Source organism: Calidris pugnax, unplaced genomic scaffold, assembly GCF_001431845.1.
Source record: "Calidris pugnax isolate Ruff unplaced genomic scaffold, ASM143184v1 scaffold68, whole genome shotgun sequence".
In the NCBI taxonomy this organism is placed as follows: domain Eukaryota; kingdom Metazoa; phylum Chordata; class Aves; order Charadriiformes; family Scolopacidae; genus Calidris; species Calidris pugnax.
This window is the reverse complement of record NW_015090921.1, coordinates 6,056,329-6,075,947: the sequence shown is the minus strand read 5'-3', so window position 1 is coordinate 6,075,947 and position 19,619 is coordinate 6,056,329. Positions and strand designations below refer to the sequence as shown.

Genomic DNA, 19,619 nt, shown 5'->3' with positions numbered 1-19,619 from the left:
CATGAGTGAAATACCATGCATTTTTGCATGAGTTCATGTGTGTGTGCAAAGATTTTACTATATCTTCATGTCTGAGCATGTGAAAGAGTTAAAAATCAAAGGAAGATATTTGTTTGTTGGCTTGGATGGGAACTTGCTAGAGAATAACAATTTTAATTACTTGAACATTTGTTTTCGTGTCACATTGGCACCATTCCACTTTCCAGTAATTTCCTTTTCCATGTTGCAGGTACTTTGAAGCCATGCAGCTGAACTTCCGACAACGTCTGCACGTTGAACAGATATTTGACTTGGAGAACGGAGAGTATCTTTGTCCACTCTGCAAATCTCTGTGCAATACTGTGATTCCTATCATTCCACTGCAGGCTCAAAAAATAAACAGGTGAATTACAAGATTGCATAAGCTTTAATTAAAAAAAGAAAAATAAAAATTACTTTGGGGCAGGCTGACTTTTCAAATTTTTGGAAGGAAAATTTGGGCTGATCTTCCTAATCTGTATAAAAAGACTGCATATTGATTATTCAGCAAATATACTGCTTTTGGCAATTAAAAAGTTGGGGTTTTTTGTTTGTTTTAAAAAAAGCATGTTTGGATTAGTTGTCTTTTGGAGCTGATATCAAATGAGCAAGAACCTAGTTCTAGTATTAGCCTAATACTTACTTTTGTACTGTTTGCTCAAAACTTACAAAGCCAGCAAAACCCTGCAAATACTGAGTTGATGTTTTTTGATCCAGATGCATCCTCTGTTTTTAAAGGTAAGGTGATCCTTTGAGTGTTAAAGTAAAACCTGCTTTCTGTTCCTATTTTCAGTGAGGATGCAGAGGCCGTAGCTCAAATTCTCTCCCTGGCTAGGTGGCTGGAGATTATCACAGCCAGGATATTGGGCTACAGTCTGAAAAATGCTAAAGGTTTGTTATCTTAATTTTGAAGTTATTCTGGGGGATATCTAATATGCCAGTACATGTTTTAACTAATAGCAACAGAAAACTTCTTTCCATCTTCCCCGTAGAAGAAAATTGTGTAAACTTGGAGGGGATAGCCATCAACTAACACTCAGAGTTAATTAAACCTTTGTATTGACTGATGCAGTAAAAAAGAGAAAAAATTAAATTTAAAGGGCCAAAATAAAAACATGTATGAGTGTTTAGAAAACAGAAGGTGCAGAGAATCAACATATTCCTTGCACTCTTACAATGCAGGAAAGCTCTTTTTCCTCACCAGCGAAGCGCTATTTTTAATCCCCATATTTTTGGGAATAGAAGAAAATATTACTTAGTGAGGAGGGTTACAAGACAGTTTGGCTGCTGAGGCCTGTATACAGTTATTTTCAAACCAGTTTAAAATAAAAAGTTGTCTCACTTCTGTTAGACTGCTGTAAAAACCCTAACAACTTCTTTGGTTTTTAATATGAATAATTTTTTTTTTTTTTTTTTTTTTTTTTTTTTTTTTTTTTGGAAGGAGAGAAACAAAATCTTCCAGCTTTTGCCAACAAGGGCCCGGGGAACTCTGCTTTGGAATTCCATTCCATTCTTAGTTTTGGAGTTCAGTCCTCGTAAGTGTTACTAGAAGTGCTCTCTGCATTATGTTAATTCTCCCTAAAATAACCTAGGTATTCTTTAGGCTTTGTATAGAAGGAAAGCCATATGATTTGTTTGATTTGAATATGGGCTTACTTACACTTTTCCTCGCTAATGCCAGACCTATACAAAGCTAGATGGACCTCTAGGTTAAATCCAGTCTGGTAGTTGTTATGTTCTTGGTACAAAGGTGAGAGTCTGGAAGATTCTAATCCACAATTCAGTGATTTGGGTCACTTCCTGTGCCTCTAGGCAAGTTATTTTATGTCTGTCTGCCTTAATTTTCCTGCTATGTTTCTGTTTCATGGGTAGATTTCACTTGGTTATGGATGCAGTAATGTAATAGAGGATACCCAAAGGAATAGGGCTGTGTTGGCTGCTTCTATTCCAGTGCACAAAAGCCCTCTCCCACTAAAACAGAGTGGTTGGATAGATACTTTTAGAGTATCTTTGTGTACTCAGCTGTCTGTCTTCTTTTTAGATCATGCTATAAGTACTCTACTACTTCTGCTTCTGCCTGACATCATAGTTGAATCAAATTCTTTCTTGATAGCTCACCTCCATGGGAAAGATCTTACAGTTTGCACTTAAACTATGTCATATTTAAGTATGATGCTGGCTAATTCCCAAACTTTGTGGTACAATTGTTTTGCTGTAGAGATTTGGAGAATTAATATGTATGTCATATGTTTCTGTTACGAAGTTCTGTGTATGACTTTGAAAAAACACGAGCCGTTAAAACTGTACCAGTTTTTGCCAAGGCACCTTTCTGCATATAACTACATACATAAACAAACCCAGTGGCAGCTGAAAGGAGCTTAAATGCTAAAAAAGCATTTGAAATGTCTTTCTTTGCATTTTTAGTGCCTTATGAGATGGGATATTTTTTCACCTCAGCACTTAGAATTAGTTACTTGCATTTTGCTTTTTCATTGTATTTTACTTTGATTTAAATGTTTTCATTTTTTTGAGTGTGAATTATAATACAATATATAGAAACAGACTCCTTCCAGTCTGGCAGCTATTAATCTCTTGATTCGTGTTGCCTGTTATGTCAAGGTACTTATCTACTACTGGAAACTAGAAATGTTTTTCATCTGTAAAGAAAAAGGGCCTTTGTATTCAAGAATCTGTTAATAATTAACTTAGACATTGTTAGTGATTGACCGTAAGTAATAAGCACTATCAATAATTCAGACTGAAATTATCTTGGCTTACTTTTGCAGAGCCAAATACTCCAGCAGTATCAAGGAGATGCTTATTCTCTTTGCCACCACCATTTATAGAGTTGGGCTAAAAGTTGCTCCAAATGAAGCTGATTACAGGATTCCTATGATGACCTGGAGCACGTGTGCTTTTACCATCCAGTGTATAGGTAAAGCATAATTTGGGTTTATTCCTTTTTAATGACTTGAAAACCTTACAGTTGTTTGATTGTATAATTTTATAAAATATGATTGTATAAATAATAATAGCTCTACATAAACAAGAGCAATATGCAATAGTATAACAATGTATATTATATGTAATTACATAATAATAGAATGATAATCTATAATTCGATATAAATAATAGGATGGTTTTGGTAGATGATAGTTCATAAACTAAGATATGGAATGCCAACATCGAGTTTAGTCTGAGAGAGCAGGGAGCGGTCATGTTCCACATTACTAATTGTAACATTAAGCACATTCAATTAATATCTTCAGGCTGCCAGAGATCATTGACCTGCAGGCATCTGCTACACAGCTAAATATCTAACAGTTACTCCCTCTCATATTGTTTTTTGTCTCTATTCTCAAAGGATTCTCATGGAATTTGTAGAAGTAGTATGGTCTTGTATATTCTGAAATTGCTAAGCAGAATCCTGGTAGGAAAAAAGAAAACCCAAACACTCTGTAGCATGAATCTCTTTTTGAAGGCAAAATAATTACCATAAAAATGATTGCATTTTTTGGGCTAGTGTACCTGTTTAGCAGTCAGTCTCATTTCATTTCTGTACTATATACACAAAGGAGTCTGTGTAGTAAATGTGAAGCTGTAAAAAAAATCTGTAGTGGCTTCCAGGCAGGGAGAGAGGCAAGAGGTAAGTCTGAAATGCGTGCTGATGGAATTGAGAATTGTACATCTCTATAAATAAGATTTGCTAAATATGCCACTTTTTATTGATGAAACTGTTGAGTTACAAGTGTGGTCTACCTTAAATCTGTAGTGGACTTGACTCAAGTGGAGTATCAAGAGTTCAAAAGGTTTGTAGGAGAATGGGGAATATTCTGATAAGGCAGGAATAGTCATGAAAACTCGTTGCATCGTTTTAGGGTTGGATTTTATCAGAGTTTTCAAATGGGTCGGGAGAGGACTGGAAGCCACCAGCTCTATTAATGTCAACGCACTTAATGCTGTGCAGATTGTTTTCATTTAATATCTGAAAAAGGCCTTGGTGGCTGTCAGGGATGAGGTTGCTAGCAAGTGTATCTATGCAATAGCTGCTGTTACAGATGTGATAATGAAGGCATATGTCAGAAGGAGAAAATTCAGACGCCTTACCAGGCTAGGATTATAAAACCAGACTGTGACAGTCTGGCCTATCCTAGGCCGCACCATCTCCTTGGATTATTAATTTTTGTTTACAAATGGAGCAGGCTTCCATGAAATTGAAAAACAAAAATGCTGCATAGCTTCTTGTATGCTGGTTTTGAATCTAGTCACAAAGTGCATTATTAAGATCATTTAACAGGCATGTAGCCAAGCTGCCTAGACAATGAGCCCGAGATGCCTGTATTAGTGGAGTCTCTAGAGGAGGTTCAAAGCATTGATGACACAAGGGATGTGAATTGCTTTTATTGCCTAAGCCTAAAGCCACTTAAAAATAGAAATCTGATTTTTCTCATGTTTCCTCAGCAGCTCCACATGCTGTGTGTTAAACTGATGTATGGAAGTGCTAAGTTGAAACGCTTTCATTTTTTTGTTAGTGGTGGTTTAAAAAAAACAAACCACAAAACAACCAAACTAAAACCCAAACCCAAAAAACAAACCAAAAAACCCTCCCAACAAAAAAACCCCAGTGAAAACAAACAAAAGAAAATTTCCAAGATCTTGAAGTGTACTGATTAATCTCTGAAAAGTGACTATAGTGACTAAAGCACAAACATCTTAATTGATACCTTTTTATTCACTTTTTACTAAATTGAGTTAACTTGGTTTGTTATTTTTATTGGATTATTTTCTCTTTATTATCCCTTTAGAACCAATGCACTCAGGGAGGAAAGCTGTGTTGTATTCCAACTTGGGAATTTTGTTTACAAAATATTTTTGTTAAACAACAGTCGACTGCAGTAGTGCAAATCAGAGCTGTGTAGCATCCCTGTAAACGTACCTTAAAGTTTTTGAGCATTGTATAAGGGTAACTGAAAATTAAACTAAATCCATAGAATGTCTTATCATCGTTCATGTGAAACCATGTTCGTTTATATCCCAAATTAGCAAGATATGAAAACCAAATGTTTTTAAAAAGCTTGTTATAACCATGTACATGGGAAACATTCAGTGCCCTTTAGGCTAGATTCTTTTTTTTTCAAGAGAATTCTCTTATCAGAATAAAATTGAGCTTTAAAAAGAAGTTCATATATTAAGAGTAAATTAATCTTGGACGAAGTGTATTCTAACAGAAAGGTTATGTTAGTTCCTGTAGAGCAAAGCAAATTAATTTCTTCTGTGTTTGATTTTAAGAAAACCTCTTGGAAACGGAAGGCAAGCCTTTATTTGGATCTCTACAAAATAGACAGGTATGGGCAAGTAAGATATGCAGTATATTTTAAACAACAAAAAAAAAGTTTATATACATATATAATACACATATATATAAAAAAAATACTGTTGATACTGTTAAAATCTTGCAAACATCTTGATGTTATCCCTCTGGAGGGATAGCTCTCAAAATGTAGATTTTGAGAAGTTTAGATTGATAACATAAAAAATGTTCTGGAAGAATCATATTTCTACTTATACATGGAAGTTCATATTAAGTTCTCCTATTGATGTATTTTTCTGTTTGTAGAAGTAGATATGTTTTTACAGCTTTATTTCACTTTTATATCTTCCTTTTTTGCTGTCCAACCATTTTTTCATGCGCTCTAGCACAGTGGCCTTAAAGCATTAGTGCAGTTTGCAGCTGCTCAGAGAACAACATCCCCACAGGGCCTGATTCAGAAACATCTGGTTCGTCTTCTAGGAGGTATCGTATTCCTTTTCTGGGCTTCCTTTCCTGTTGCAGAAGTTTCTGGTGCAAACCAGCACACCCACTAATGCAGCATAGAAGCAAAGGCTAGACTCCTGACTGCAGTGCTAACTTCAGTTTCTCTAATGTTGCATGAAGTCATGGAGTATTGATTGAACTTAAGTAATCAATAATTTTGTTAACCCAGCCTTGTATTTTTGAAGTCCCCAAAAAATCTTCTATCCCAGATTACATACACCTGGAGATTCTCAGATCTGGAATATTTACAGATGGTTAGTAGCCTATTTCTGGCAGTGTTCAAAATTACTTAAACTCTGTGCTAAACATTCTCAGATCTGGAATATTTACAGATGGTTAGTAGCCTATTTCTGGCAGTGTTCAAAATGTTCAAAATGATGCTAAATGGGTGGATAAAGCCACAAAACAGGTATTCCTCTCTCTCATATGGGAGGCCAACTTTTTAGTACTTTCAAAAGGCTGCTTGCAGCCTAGTTTAAGGTATTTTGGTCTCAGGGAGAGCTAGTTTGAGGCACATAGCTATCCTTCGTGTTTCTTACTGCTGAGGTGAGTGTGGTGGCCTGTGAATCCCACTCTTTGACCTGTCTCCTGTTTGATAGGATTGATAAGATTCTTCCTCTTTGACCTGTCTCCTGTTTGATAGGATTCTTGGGGGTGGCTTTTGTATTGGGTGAGGTTGTGATGCATCTGGTGCTGCAGTGCCTAAAGACATCTGTGGTTTTCACACTTATCACTGTGTGCTTTATTAGAGCTGGAGAAATAAATCAAAGCCTTTTATCTTAGAATCTTGAACATGTAGTCATTGAGCATGTGGAAATAGCTAAACAGATGCACACCCAATTAAGTAAGTGGTAAATGGTTAATTAGATACTTCCTTAGTTGAGAGATTTGGGCATTTTTTTGATGAAAACACAGAAATTATAGAGGCTCTAAAATCAGATTCTGATATTGCCATTCAATCCAAAAGAAAAAAGTACATATCAAATGTATAATCGATACTTTTATTTCGTAGTTCTTCTACCAGCCTTTAAAGTGGAAGACACTCCATCCCTCTTAGAAGTAGATATGTTCCACGTTTTGGTAAGCAGGTTCAGTTTTATTCTTCATATTAATAGCTGTTTGTTTGGTGGGGTTTTTTAGCATGGATTTTTGGGTACTTTACCCTGTAATTCTGTATTGTCTGTTCACTTGCATGAGTCAAATGGTTATACATGAGCGCTGCATACAAGCAAATGATTACATATGGCTTCTATATGCAAGTGTTTACTGTTAGTTCTGTTGTTCTTCTGGCTTAGAAGTCTTTGCTGTCTCACTCTTACTAAATTTCGTGCTTGCAGTCTCATGCTGGCAACCTCCATTGATCTCAAACCTTCAAAAACCCCTGAGAAATGCACCCACTCAGCTTGTTTCCCTCACTCTCCTTTTGTCTCACTGTGCCTCTCATACCTTGATTCATTTATGTTCGCTCTCATCACCTTCTTTACTCTTCTTGGCCTCTTCTTTCTGTTCTTAATACAAATCTATATTACACTTTCTTCTACTGTTTGAAAAAAAAAAAAAAAACACCAAAAGAAACCAAACCCCCACAAAACCGTACAACAAAAAAGCCAACAAAAAAAAATCAAACAAAAACTCAAACCCACCAAAATAAAACCGGTTTTGCCCTGGTTGCTTTCCTAACTAATGCTTGGTCTCTCTTCTCACTTTTTTCAGTGTGCTTTGTCTTATGTCAAAAACCAGAAATTAAGCTTTCTAGGAATTGGAGAAACTTTCTTGATGTATCTCTAAACTGGCAATTACAAAATATCTGAGTTTCCTGCATGCCAGAGGGGCACAAGTGGTTAATATTTTCCAATGATCTTTTGCTATAAACAACAGTATTCATATTGACTACAGAAATTAAATATAAATGTATAGTGAGAATATAATTTCTATTAACCATGTAGCTATTGCCAAATTTCTGTTACTTTAATATTTTCTCTTTCACTTTAGGTGGGAGTTGTGTTATCGTTTCCATCTTTATACTGGGAGGATGCTGTAGACTTGCAACCTTCATCAATTAGTTCAGCCTATAACCACCTCTACCTCTTCCATCTGACAACCCTGGCACACATCACACAAATCGTCGTCTCTTCAGCAGCAGGTGGAGGTGTGTTTGGGTTGAAGTATTCTGGCATTTTTACACAGTTTCTTAAAAAAAATGGTTGGACACCATTAGTGTCTTCCAGGTATAAACTTCCTCATCAACTCGGAGCTGTGCAGTGACAGCATGGATTTGGGAAAGAAACTTTTCTTTACCCTTCAACCTAGTAAATACCCAGAGCCAAAATATGGAATCCTATAAACCGATAGGAGAGAATTTCACTTTTCCTTATATTTCATACTACTGTTAAAAAAATGTCAGTAACCTACAGGCTTCCTAGCTACTACTTTCATTTCTCTTCAGCATGATGGGAATTAAAAAAGCAAACAAATAAAGTTTCCTGTAGTTTAATCTATGTGAGATGACAACTTCAAAAGTTCAAGAGAAAGAAGCAGTTTTTATGTGAGGATGAGCAAATGAGGCAGTAATCCTGATTCTTCTTTACAGCATGCAGTTTTTAGGAGAACCTTTGTTAGGTTAAAAACAGCAAATTGAAAAGTAATTAAACAAAACAAAGTAGAAATGGGAATTAAAAAAGCAAACAAATAAAGTTTCCTGTAGTTTAATCTATGTGAGATGACAACTTCAAAAGTTCAAGAGAAAGAAGCAGTTTTTATGTGAGGATGAGCAAATGAGGCAGTAATCCTGATTCTTCTTTATAGCATGCAGTTTTAGGAGAACCTTTGTTAGGTTAAAAACAGCAAATAGAAAATGAATTAAGCAAAACAAAGTAGAAATATTTCTGCAATGTGTTTAAAAATAAAAAAAGAGCTCAGTATATATATAAAAAAAATAGAAGTGTCACAAATTAAGTGTTTTTACATAAAAAAAAAAAAGGGCTCAGTATATATAAAAAAAAAAATAGAAGTGTGTCACAAATGAAGTGGTTTTATAGTGGGATTAATGTTTTTGTGTGCAGAATCCCCTACTGCTCGATCACCTGACAACAGCGAGGAGGCACGGTCTGCGCAGTCTTTCTGTAGGGAGGTTTGTCAGTACACCAGTGGGTAAGTAGCAGCTCACTTACAGCATTGCATTTTCCTAGAAAGACAAAGAAGTCCCCAGGGGCTGACCTGAGCAACACAGAAAACAGGAAAAAAAATGTCCATTTTATATGGGGACTTGGCACAATGTGGTGTGCCCAGTGGGATTAATGTTTTTGTGTGCAGAATCCCCTACTGCTCGATCACCTGACAACAGCGAGGAGGCACGGTCTGCGCAGTCTTTCTGTAGGGAGGTTTGTCAGTACACCAGTGGGTAAGTAGCAGCTCACTTACTGCATTGCATTTTCCTAGAAAGACAAAGCAATCCCCAGGGGCTGACCTGAGCAACACAGAAAACAGGAAAAAAAAAATGTCCATTTTATATGGGGACTTGGCACAATGTGGTGTGCTTTCTTCCTGTGTTCCTGAACACTGAAAAAAAGGAAACTTTTTCAGACTTTTTTGATAGAGTTATGAACTCTTGAGTACTTTGGTATCTCTTTGTGAAATAAGCAAGAAAATATGGATGCACGCTCTACAAATTCTGCTTTGATTTATCTTCACCAAGGCTAGTTGCAAAGATACGTTTCTCAAGGATTGACAACACTACCCGCTTGTCTAAAAGTTTTAAATCTTTATTTCTAAATATTTAAAATTTTATATTTGAATAATAAGAGCAATTTTTCTGAGGTAGGATTTTGGAAAACCAGGTCAATGTATTGAGATGCCTCACTAAAGAATAAAATGGCAAAGTTTAGACAACCCAACAATGAAATTTTTAGTGGTTTAATTTCTGCACATGCACTGTCATCTGCCAACTCTCACCTACCTGTGCTTAAACAGCACAATCTGCATAATAATTCTGCAGTAGTCTAGAATGTTATAGCTACAGCTTTACAGCTGGCTCCTCAGCAGGTCCTGGTCAACATTTGTGTGAACATCCTGTGCACGTAAATGTGAATTTAACTCAGTTTAAAATTTTTAGAAAGCAAGGACACTGTAAGTAAGTTAAATTTACTATGAAATTTAGACAAAATGCTCATATTGCACAAGAATAATTACTGAGAAGAGGATCACTCCAGTGCCTTTTGTCAAAAATGGGATTATTATAGCTTTATTTTAAACAATCTGAGTGTTACTGTTGTGACTTCCATCATGGAGTATGAGGTATTAAGTTTTTAATTGTGGTGGTTTTGTTGTTCCTGAAGAGTATTTATGTTTGGCTGTTGGTTCTTTCCTCATTTTTGAATTGCATTAAAAGCACCAACTGAATGAAAAATGTTCACCATTTCAAAAAATCGCTGGCTTTTGGTAATGAAAAAAACAACCAGTGCAAGAATCAGTTGATCCATGTATGATGCTGTATTGCACAGTTTAAATCAGGTTATCTTGAGTTACCTAGAGATGGACAGTTATGTGTTGGCTGTCTATTTTTTATTATTTTGAAAAATAGAAGTTGAGATAATTTGAAGGTTCTACCTAAACTCCTTAGGCACAGGGGTGGTCAGAATTTGGGCTGGTTTCACAGAATTTGGGATACATCAGTGCTGGTTTTACCCAGCTGCCATTCTCCCAGTGCTAGCCAAAATGTGAAAGTGCTACAAAGATTTGCACTGTGAACTGCTGCAGCTATTTCTTGTTTGTGTGTTACAGTTGCTTCAGTCAGGATATTCCAGGCTGGTTTGTGTGGGATTCTGTTAAAAAAGGCATCATGCCTTACCTTCGTTGCGCTGCTTTATTTTTCCATTATTTGCTGGGAGTTTCTCCACCTGAGGAGCTACTACAAGGTAAATATGAGAAAGCAAACGTGGCTATATAGTGGCTTTGTTTACTGTTTTCTTGGATGAATGGAATTTTTAAATGTTCACAGAAACGTAACAATAGATAATACATTTAAGTAAGACTCAGAAAATTAAATACTAATTTGTACAGGAAAGGGCAGGCATGAGAGGCTGAGTTGTCTCTGCCTTCTTTGCATGGAAAAGAGTTACTTCTGAGTATGTGCAAAGATGTGAATTATCAATGATGTATTGATAGTAAATATTTGTGGATACAAGGATTCTGTGGTTTAAGGATAATTCTATGGGCTTAGAGTACATCACCTAAGAAGTCGCCTGGAGTATATTTAAAAAGAACCAACACACACATCTTTTTGTGCAGTTGCTAATGTTAGTAAATGCTAATAACCCAGGGATTTAGCAAAAGAGAGCCAAGTAGATATAAAGCACATTATAAAACTTAAACCTCCTTCTTAAGGGATCCTAATGCATTACAGATACTAAACCCCAAAACAAAGGTTTTGTTTTGTCTTCTGTCAAAAGGCAGTGAAACACAGAATCATCAACTGTTTGGCAAGGAGGACCAAAAATTGCTATGATCAAGTGAAACAGAATATAGCATCTTAAATCGATTTATGTAAAGTATGAACTAAGTTTGGCTATGATTAGGATATATAAGTAAAAATCTTTGTACTTTGGGATATGCTATTGTCCTTACCATTTGATTTGTTAGGGAGGAGTCTTCCTAGTGAATCAGCAATGCTGTTTTCTGTAGCAGAGGCAATAAATGACCACCCAGCAAACTGTTAAATTAGCCCAACTTTATGTAATGTGTTGGAACTGACTTGATCATAGCAAAATTTAATACCATTGCAGTCGTTAAATTAGCCCAACTTTATGTAATGTGTTAGAACTGACTTGATCGTAGCAAAATTTAATACCATTGCAAAAGTCCATTGTAGTCAAAAGCTAAAACGTGGCAAGTACCGAAATCTGCTGCACTACTGTGTGTTACATACTACGCAGTGAAATGGAATTTAAGCAAGGGATTCTGTTATTACAGTGACTTATGCATGACATAAAAATTACTTAATCATGTCAAATTTGTTAAACCTGAAGCAAATCTGCAGCTAATGCAAATTATTGTAGCTCTGCCTGAGTCAGTAGAATAACATGTAATTGTACTAGCTGGGAGCCATGCTGAAGCTGCAAGATATGTCTTATTCAATGAAGAAGGGATCAGGAGATTTCTAGTTTTAAGTGAATTATTCAGCAGTGCTGAAACACTTTAACAGTTGCTCGTGTTTTCTTTTTCTTTAGCAGTTTCTGAAGAAGTGCAGTTCAAGGCACTTTGTAGTTACCTCTCTCTGCCTACCAATTTGTTCTTGCTCTTCCAGGAATATTGGGACACAGTAAATCCACTGCTCCAAAGGTACTAAGTGGGACTGGACAGGCCTTTTTTTGTTGTTGTTGTTGTCCAAAGGTACTAAGTGGGACTGGACAGGCCGTTTTGGTTTTTTTTTTGTTGTGATGGCCCTATGGGAATTCAAGATTAATAATAATGAAATGATTGAGCTCAAATTCATACTAGAGTCCTAAACATTTGTTTCCTGTGCGCCAGTATACTGAATCTCTTAAAACACTTCAAAACCATAAAACATTCTCTATTTTATGGTGATTCAGACACTAAACAATTGTAGCTTAAGGGAAATGCATCATTCAGCCATTCAGTGCAGAAAGGAGTTATCATAAACCTTGGCTTACATGGGAAGCCACAGACTGTTCATTGGCCTATTTTTAATCTGTCTACAGCAAAAGTGCTGATTACACAAGCTATAAAAATGAGAATATGGGAAATTTATGTAGGTTTTGTACTGTTCTCTGGATTTCCAAAATACTGATGAATGTTGAAGTTCACCTAATGGTTAAAAGGTCCAATTTGAGTATTATGTACGTGGCAATCTAGCAGTAAAGAAAGAGTTGGTAAAATTCTCCATTCAAAAACACAAGTTAAAATAAGCAGACACTTCCCCCCCCAACTCTGAGAATAATCCTGGTATATTGTGTTGGAGAACGTCTCCATGTGTTTAATGTGACTGTTTGTGCACTTGGTTGCATTAATTACTATTACTTGTTCTTAGTTTGTGGGTTTTTTTTACCTCCGTTCTGTTTTGTTTTCTAGAGTCCTTCAGTTTAGGAACATTTTGAGCTGTTGATTCCAACTTAGAGTCCATGTGGCTGACCTAAAAAATTCCCTACATACAATTTTACTATAATTAATTGCAGTATATATATATAAAAAAAAATAAATTGTAGTGTATATAATTACTTATAAACTAATGGCACTTTCACAAGTAAATTATTAAATAAGTTTGTCTTATACATTCCTGCCCATTTGCTCAAACACATAAGGGTGCTTATAAGAGAAGACCGTGGAGAGATGCTTGTGAAGATTAGTATAAACTAATGGCACTTTCACAAGTAAATTATTAAATAAGTTTGTCTTATACATTCCTGCCCATTTGCTCAAACACATAAGGGTGCTTATAAGAGAAGACCATGGACAGATGCTTGTGAAGATTAGGAAATGATGGCTGGATGCAGGGCTAATAAGCCCATTATAGCACGCCCGGTCAAAACCAAAGGGTTCAAGTAGGAAGCTCCATATTTCATGCAGTAGTAGCAGTTGTCAAATCATCATGCAGCTTCCCATATGTTTTTTGAAAGAATCTTATTTCAGAAGACTAGGTTTGATAATTGTTGAGAAATGTGTTAAATGATGCTTACTAGACTGACCATCTGCCACAGTTCTCTCTCCCTTCTCCTCCTTTTTGTAGAAATAACTTAAAAAGGTACCTTAGACATACCAATTCCTCTCTCTAGTAACTTGCCACTATCTTCTGTTGCTTTAGTAGACACGTTTGGCCATTTTAAACAAGCTCTAAGGTGCCACATGCAATAAAACATTGTAAAATAACCATTGGATGAAGGTTATTAAATATAAGCAATAAATATTTTCTTAGTAGAGTGTATATATTTTCTTATGCTGTGGCTTTCAGCAGATCTGTTTCCAAAGGAGCTGTGTATTGTAGCCCACTTTGAGAACTTCAAGTATGTCTGAAGACTGGTTCAGTTTTTAATTCTGTGTCTGTCTTGATACTTTTAAGCACCATTGTTTTTCACAAGGGTTTTTTTTCTTTTATACAAACTTAAATTATTTTCCTGAAGCAACACTGTAAAGAATAGCTTTATTTCCTCGTGAAGTTTTAACTAGAGCTCTCAATGCTTGATCTGTGCTCTGTGTTTTCTTATTGCTTACTAGTTTAGTTTAGTGATCCTATATTTAGAATATTAATATCAAACACTGTCATCTGCTTTTTTGAAATAGGTGGTGTGCTGACCCGCTGGTGTTAAGTTGTTTGAAGGGGAAAAGCAGTGCAATAAAGTAAGTTGTTACTGCTGGTTTTTCTTCTGTTTTTGACTTAAAAGTGTTGAAAGAATTAAGTGCTTGTTGTGGGGAAGTCAAAGTGCTTGTGTTTTCTTCCTCCTTTTCTACTTTCTCTTTAAATGGTTGTGTATTACTCCCCATGTAGTGACTCTTGAGAATGTACAACATTGTCAGGCAAGTTATCTGGCTTAGATTAGGAAATAACAAAAGCTAACTGAAATGTGAAATGTCTTCATTCATGTAGCTTATGTATGAAATTTAATTTCGTCACCTTTTCTGGAATATAGCAACGCTGAAGCTCCCATGTGGAGCCTCTCACTTGGGCTTCTGGGCCTGAAGAACTGCTGCAGGACTGCAGAAGTTTGCAGAAAAGCCGGAAAGCTCAGCAGGAATTTACAGCTATCTGTTTTGTTCTTTGCTGCGATCTTTATTATTCTCATAATAGCTCTTTTTCGCTTACCCAGATATCCTAGGAAAAGAAATAGTTTAATAGAGCTTCCTGAAGACTATAGCTGCCTTCTGAACCAAGCCTCTCAGTTTAGGTAAGATACAGCATATTTAGTTGTCTTCCTGTTTGTTTTGTCACTTTTAGTCACTTTTGTATTCCTGCAGTTACTGTAACTGGTGTTAAAACTATGTACAGGAATATTTTGCAGAAGTGAAGGCACTGGCCAATACTAACACATGTTCATTTTAAATCTGAAACACAACAGCTAACTAAACGAAATCCCTTGTGTATGATAGAAATAAATAAACAATGATTATAACTTGATCTGCTGGTTGTTTTTCACCAGTGCAATGTGCCTTTGGTTTGGCCATAAGTCTGAAAATTATTTTTTGCACTGGACACAAGAAGCCCAGAAGGTTGGCACTGGTTTATGCCAGGAAGAGTGAATCATAGGGTAATTCTGGTTAGAAGTAGCATCAGCAGATCATCTACTCCAGCCTCCTGCTCAAAGCAGGTATCTTGGCAGATGAAATGTTTCAAGCAATGTAAAAACATAGCCAAAGGAGACAGATACCTGAAATACCATTATGACATAGTGTGTCTTTGGTCTGTCTTTCTTTGTGGGTTGGGGGTTTTGTTGTTGTTGGAACATTATCTGTAGTTAACATTGCTTTTGAAGTTTTAATTCCTGCAGTAACATTCTGGTTATGCTTCTAGATGCCCGCGGTCTTCTGATGATGAACAGAAGCACCCAGTGCTGTGTTTATTCTGTGGGGCTATGCTGTGTTCCCAGAATACTTGTTGTCAGGAACTGGTGAACGGGGAGGAGCTGGGAGCCTGTACTTCTCATGCTCTTCAATGTGGAGCTGGAGTCTGTATGTTCCTCAAGTAAGTAGCTCGCTAGAATTTAATTAATGTGTTTAATTAAAAGGGAAATACTTGAAGGTCAAAATTCACAACCTTGTCAAAGCACTTGATTCTTCTTGTCTGACATGAAGAAACATTGCTTTGACCTAAAATATCGCTCACCCAAAAGTTAAGAACCTGCTGGGAGTTGTCTTGCGTTTTAACTGTAGCTATTTTTTCCTTAAGGATCAGGGAATGCAAAGTTGTCCTCATTGAAGGTAAAACCAGGGGCTGCTTATATCCTGCTCCCTACTTGGATGAATATGGAGAAACAGATCCAGGTCTGAAGTAAGTAAATGTTTGATTTTATGTCTTTCTAAATTTCCATTTTGGTACCTTTTTCTTTCTTACACCCCTTGGACGTGTTCTCCTGCTGCATGTGCAGCACTGTAATATGGATCTTGGCCAGGTGAACTTGTTTAACTTCAGATTTGGATGGCATTTCCAGTCATGAATTGGTCATTCATAATGGAAAAATCCACTTTTTTGGTACTGTTAAACTTTCTTTCTTTTCTCAAGAATACTTTGTCTGCCTTTCATCAGAAACGTGCAACTGCCATTGCTGAAATGTTGGCTTGGAAACAGCAGTCATCGAACGTGTTCTCCTGCTGCATGTGCAGCACTGTAATATGGATCTTGGCCAGGTGAACTTGTTTAACTTCAGATTTGGATGGCATTTCCAGTCATGAATTGGTCATTCATAATGGAAAAATACACTTTTTTGGTACTGTTAAACTTTCTTACTTTTCTCAAGAATACTTTGTCTGCCTTTCATCAGAAACGTGCAACTGCCATTGCTGAAATGTCGGCTTGGAAACAGCAGTTGTTGCTTGTTGTGTGTAGAATTTTACTTTTTCATTTCCAGACTTGCTGGAATTGGTGTTCCTACAAGGATTTCGTATTTTCTGGCTGTCGTTAAGAGTGTCGGTGCTAGACTGTCCATGGAAGAGCTTTTCAGTTGCTGTTCTGCTGTGCTCATTGGATATTCTCCTCTTTTCTTCTGTGCAGAAGAGGCAACCCCCTGCACTTATGTCGGGAGCGTTACCGGAAGCTGCATCTGCTGTGGCAGCAGCACTGCATCATAGAGGAGATTGCCAGGAGCCAGGAAACGAATCAGATCTTCTTGGGATTCAACTGGCAACTGCTCTGAGTCTCTTGATTTTAGTGAAAACTTTGACCTTTGGCAGTGCTTTGGAAAAGGAAAGGAGGGTGGCAGTAAATTATCTACTCTTGAGTGGATTCTGTAGCTTGGACACGATCGATGGGTTCTCTAGGTTGGACATATGTATTACTGACACGTTGAAACAATCTCACATCATATGTTCTGCTCTCTTTTTTTTTAAATTTTATTTCTTTTGTTCTTCCCCCAAAAGAGAGGAAAACATTCAGCTCGAGGTTCATTCAGCATTCGGGTTCAATTACTGAACATTCAAGTCAAGAAGTGTTTCCACTTTTTCGTGAAGTTGCGATTGCTTCATGTGTTTTGACAGATCCTGTGCTTCAGGGCACACACCACGTTGCTGTCCCTTCCATGCCTTGAGAATGTACCGAGATGGTGTTACTGTGGAAAAGCCTCCTTTACTTTCTTCCTGGGTTCTTTTCCCAAGCTTAGTGAAGCTTTTAAGTAGGCCAAGATTTGTGGCATAACATTGGAGTGGAAGTGGAGCCAGGCCTTTAGTAATCCATAGCAACAGGCACAGCAAACATGAAGTTGTACAGAGCAGCCTGCATTCAGCTACATCCTGCCATTTGAGGAAGAGCTTTCATTAATGAGCTCCTTAAAGAAGTGTGGGATAGAAAGTGCATGGGGGGAATTACCATCTTGCTTGTTGTATCAAAAAAATAAAGTCTGTGCTTTTTGCATTGCCAGAACTGCACTTTATCTAATGAATTTGTCCTCTATTAATGTTGTATATCCTCACAGGTCTAGAGCTACACCATTTGCCTAGGTTGTGGTTAGTTTTACTTCTTTTACAGTGTTTCTTCTGAGATTTTCCCCAAGAACTGAATGTGACCATACGGATAGGTAGTTGTAGTGTTGCTCTGCAAAGGTGTGCAAGAGCCAGAGACTTCCGTAAAGTCAAAGACCTGCGAAGCTATCGCTGGACTAAAAGCAAGGCCCAAAAGCAGCAAGTTTTAGAATCAGAAATCAGTTTTGTTTGCCCATCCCTGAGGCATTTTCCACTCTTCATCTTCTGTCGCTCTTGTTTGGAGCCCTGTCTGCAGAAAGGAGAGGGTGTGTTCCGGGGGCACGCTCAGCCGTTTGGTGCCGGTGAGAGCAGAAAAGGGAAAGAAGGGGCTGAGTCTGTCTCTTGGCCCTTCAGTAGTTCATAGCACGTCGTGGTCGGACTCTCTCTCAATGGTGCGTGATTGTGCTTCAGTTCTAAATGTCTGCTGTTCTGTTTTCTATATTTTAACCATAATATACACAAGAAAATTTGTAACGTGAGGGGTAAAAATGCTTTCCCAGGAAATCCCATTTCTGTGTGAAAGTTGGAAGTTGTCAGTACTCTAAATTTCCCCACCCCTTCGCTATTTGGATTCTTTTGTGTCATTTTAATAAAGGTAGCAAGGGGAGGTTTTCAAATTAATGTCTGAGAGCGTGATTTTGTATGATTTCTTCTTTATTTTTTTGCTACTGATTGTATGAGAGGTAGTAGAATCACAAATAATGATTTAGCATTAAATATCATTGTTCCCTTCGTTTTAAAAAGTTTTTAGAGGACGTATGAGTGCACTGAGCAGCACCATAACTCATCTGAAAATGGAATACCAATGAACTCCAATATTGTTCTGATTTCAAATACCTTTTTCTAACTTGTGCTATAATCCTTCCCTGGTGATAGAAATAGTTGGCTCTGGTATATTTTTCAGGTATTCTGTTTCTTGCAATTAAGACCATTCTCCTTATTTTGATTCTTTCCGATTTTAAACCTGAATATGAAACTCTTTTAAAAGACAAACATTAATTCCCTAAAATGTATTTGAAACGCACACGGGATTTCGAAGAGCAGTTGTCGTGGAAACTTGCACGCACTGGCCATTTCTAAGGTCATCGAAACACTATTTACCAACAGAAAGCTTGGATTAAGAGGAGCAAACGTCTGGCGCGTTGATACCAAGACTGGATTCACTTACTGTTTCTCTCTGATATTTACCTATTCAGTTATCAAAAACTTTCTGTTACTTTGCACTTCACTGATCCAAAAATTCCGTTACCGAATCTGCAGTGAGATCACTTTGTTTTGTTTTCTGCCTGAATTGTAGTACACCAGGACAGGAGCTGGTCGGAGCAGGTGAGCTCACGTTTAAGGCTCTAGAAATCTCTTTGTAGCTGAAGAAGTGGGAGAGGAAAGTGGCATCTTTCTGTACGTTTGCACCTCCTGATTTAGCAAATGGGCTCCCGTATCGTTCACGGACTGGCGTGGTCATCTTTCATTTCATAAATTCCTATGCAGTTTTGTTCACTGTGAGTATAATCTGTATTTAGTGACCGCAAGACGCTTACGCCACTGGTTTCTGTTTCCATCCAAGCTGACAGAAGAAGTTCTTTGATAATGCACATATTGGTATCTTTAATTGCAAAAATGTAAATTTGAAACTTGTATAATGTTCTTGTGCTTTTGAAATAAAATATCTTGTATATGTATATTTAAAAAAGGAAATAAAGTAACTTCTCATAGATTATTCAGTTTTTATTTGGAGGCGCTTTGACACTTCCCAGTTCATTTTAGGAGAGCATTAGGGGAGCATCTGTCAGTGTGGAATGGTGGAAGAGTTACTAAATGGTTGGCAAACAATTCCAGTTCTCCCTGTGGTCTGTATCCTTGTACCCGTGAGTAATGGGGACACGCTTTTTCTTATTTAAAGAAATATTCCACTTGAAACTTGTCCTAGTATTTCACAGGGGCAAATTCCTGCAGTGTCTACCTCAATTTGTGAAAGAAGTCTTAAGTTTAAGGAGTCTTAAATTTAATATTTGGTGTCCTTAAACTGATCATTGAGTGAGTTGGGTGGATTTGTAGCCTCACAAAAATGGGGTGTTCTCTAAGCCAGACACTTAACCTCTAGAAAGGGAAG

At 37.1% G+C, this 19,619-nt stretch overlaps 1 protein-coding gene across 5 annotated transcripts in view; it reads left to right on the top strand.

Annotated features, from left to right (window-relative positions):
* Nucleotides 1–19,221, top strand: part of UBR1 (ubiquitin protein ligase E3 component n-recognin 1) — a 57,374-nt gene extending 38,153 nt beyond the window's left edge. For 4 of the 5 annotated variants that reach the window (XM_014950309.1, XM_014950307.1, XM_014950308.1 and 1 more), the window contains 16 exons: nucleotides 230–382; nucleotides 812–909; nucleotides 1,460–1,553; nucleotides 2,805–2,953; nucleotides 5,308–5,363; nucleotides 5,716–5,812; nucleotides 6,846–6,913; nucleotides 7,826–7,982; nucleotides 8,896–8,983; nucleotides 10,613–10,746; nucleotides 12,058–12,169; nucleotides 14,126–14,182; nucleotides 14,650–14,727; nucleotides 15,351–15,521; nucleotides 15,726–15,827; nucleotides 16,548–19,221. In XM_014950309.1, the coding sequence (XP_014805795.1) occupies nucleotides 230–382; nucleotides 812–909; nucleotides 1,460–1,553; nucleotides 2,805–2,953; nucleotides 5,308–5,363; nucleotides 5,716–5,812; nucleotides 6,846–6,913; nucleotides 7,826–7,982; nucleotides 8,896–8,983; nucleotides 10,613–10,746; nucleotides 12,058–12,169; nucleotides 14,126–14,182; nucleotides 14,650–14,727; nucleotides 15,351–15,521; nucleotides 15,726–15,827; nucleotides 16,548–16,689 (1,756 nt within the window). In that variant the 3' untranslated portion in view covers nucleotides 16,690–19,221. The remainder of the gene's footprint in view (nucleotides 1–229; nucleotides 383–811; nucleotides 910–1,459; nucleotides 1,554–2,804; nucleotides 2,954–5,307; nucleotides 5,364–5,715; nucleotides 5,813–6,845; nucleotides 6,914–7,825; nucleotides 7,983–8,895; nucleotides 8,984–10,612; nucleotides 10,747–12,057; nucleotides 12,170–14,125; nucleotides 14,183–14,649; nucleotides 14,728–15,350; nucleotides 15,522–15,725; nucleotides 15,828–16,547) is intronic. The other variant, XM_014950312.1, reaches the window with a different exon arrangement.
* The last annotated feature ends 398 nt before the right edge of the window (nucleotides 19,222–19,619 follow it).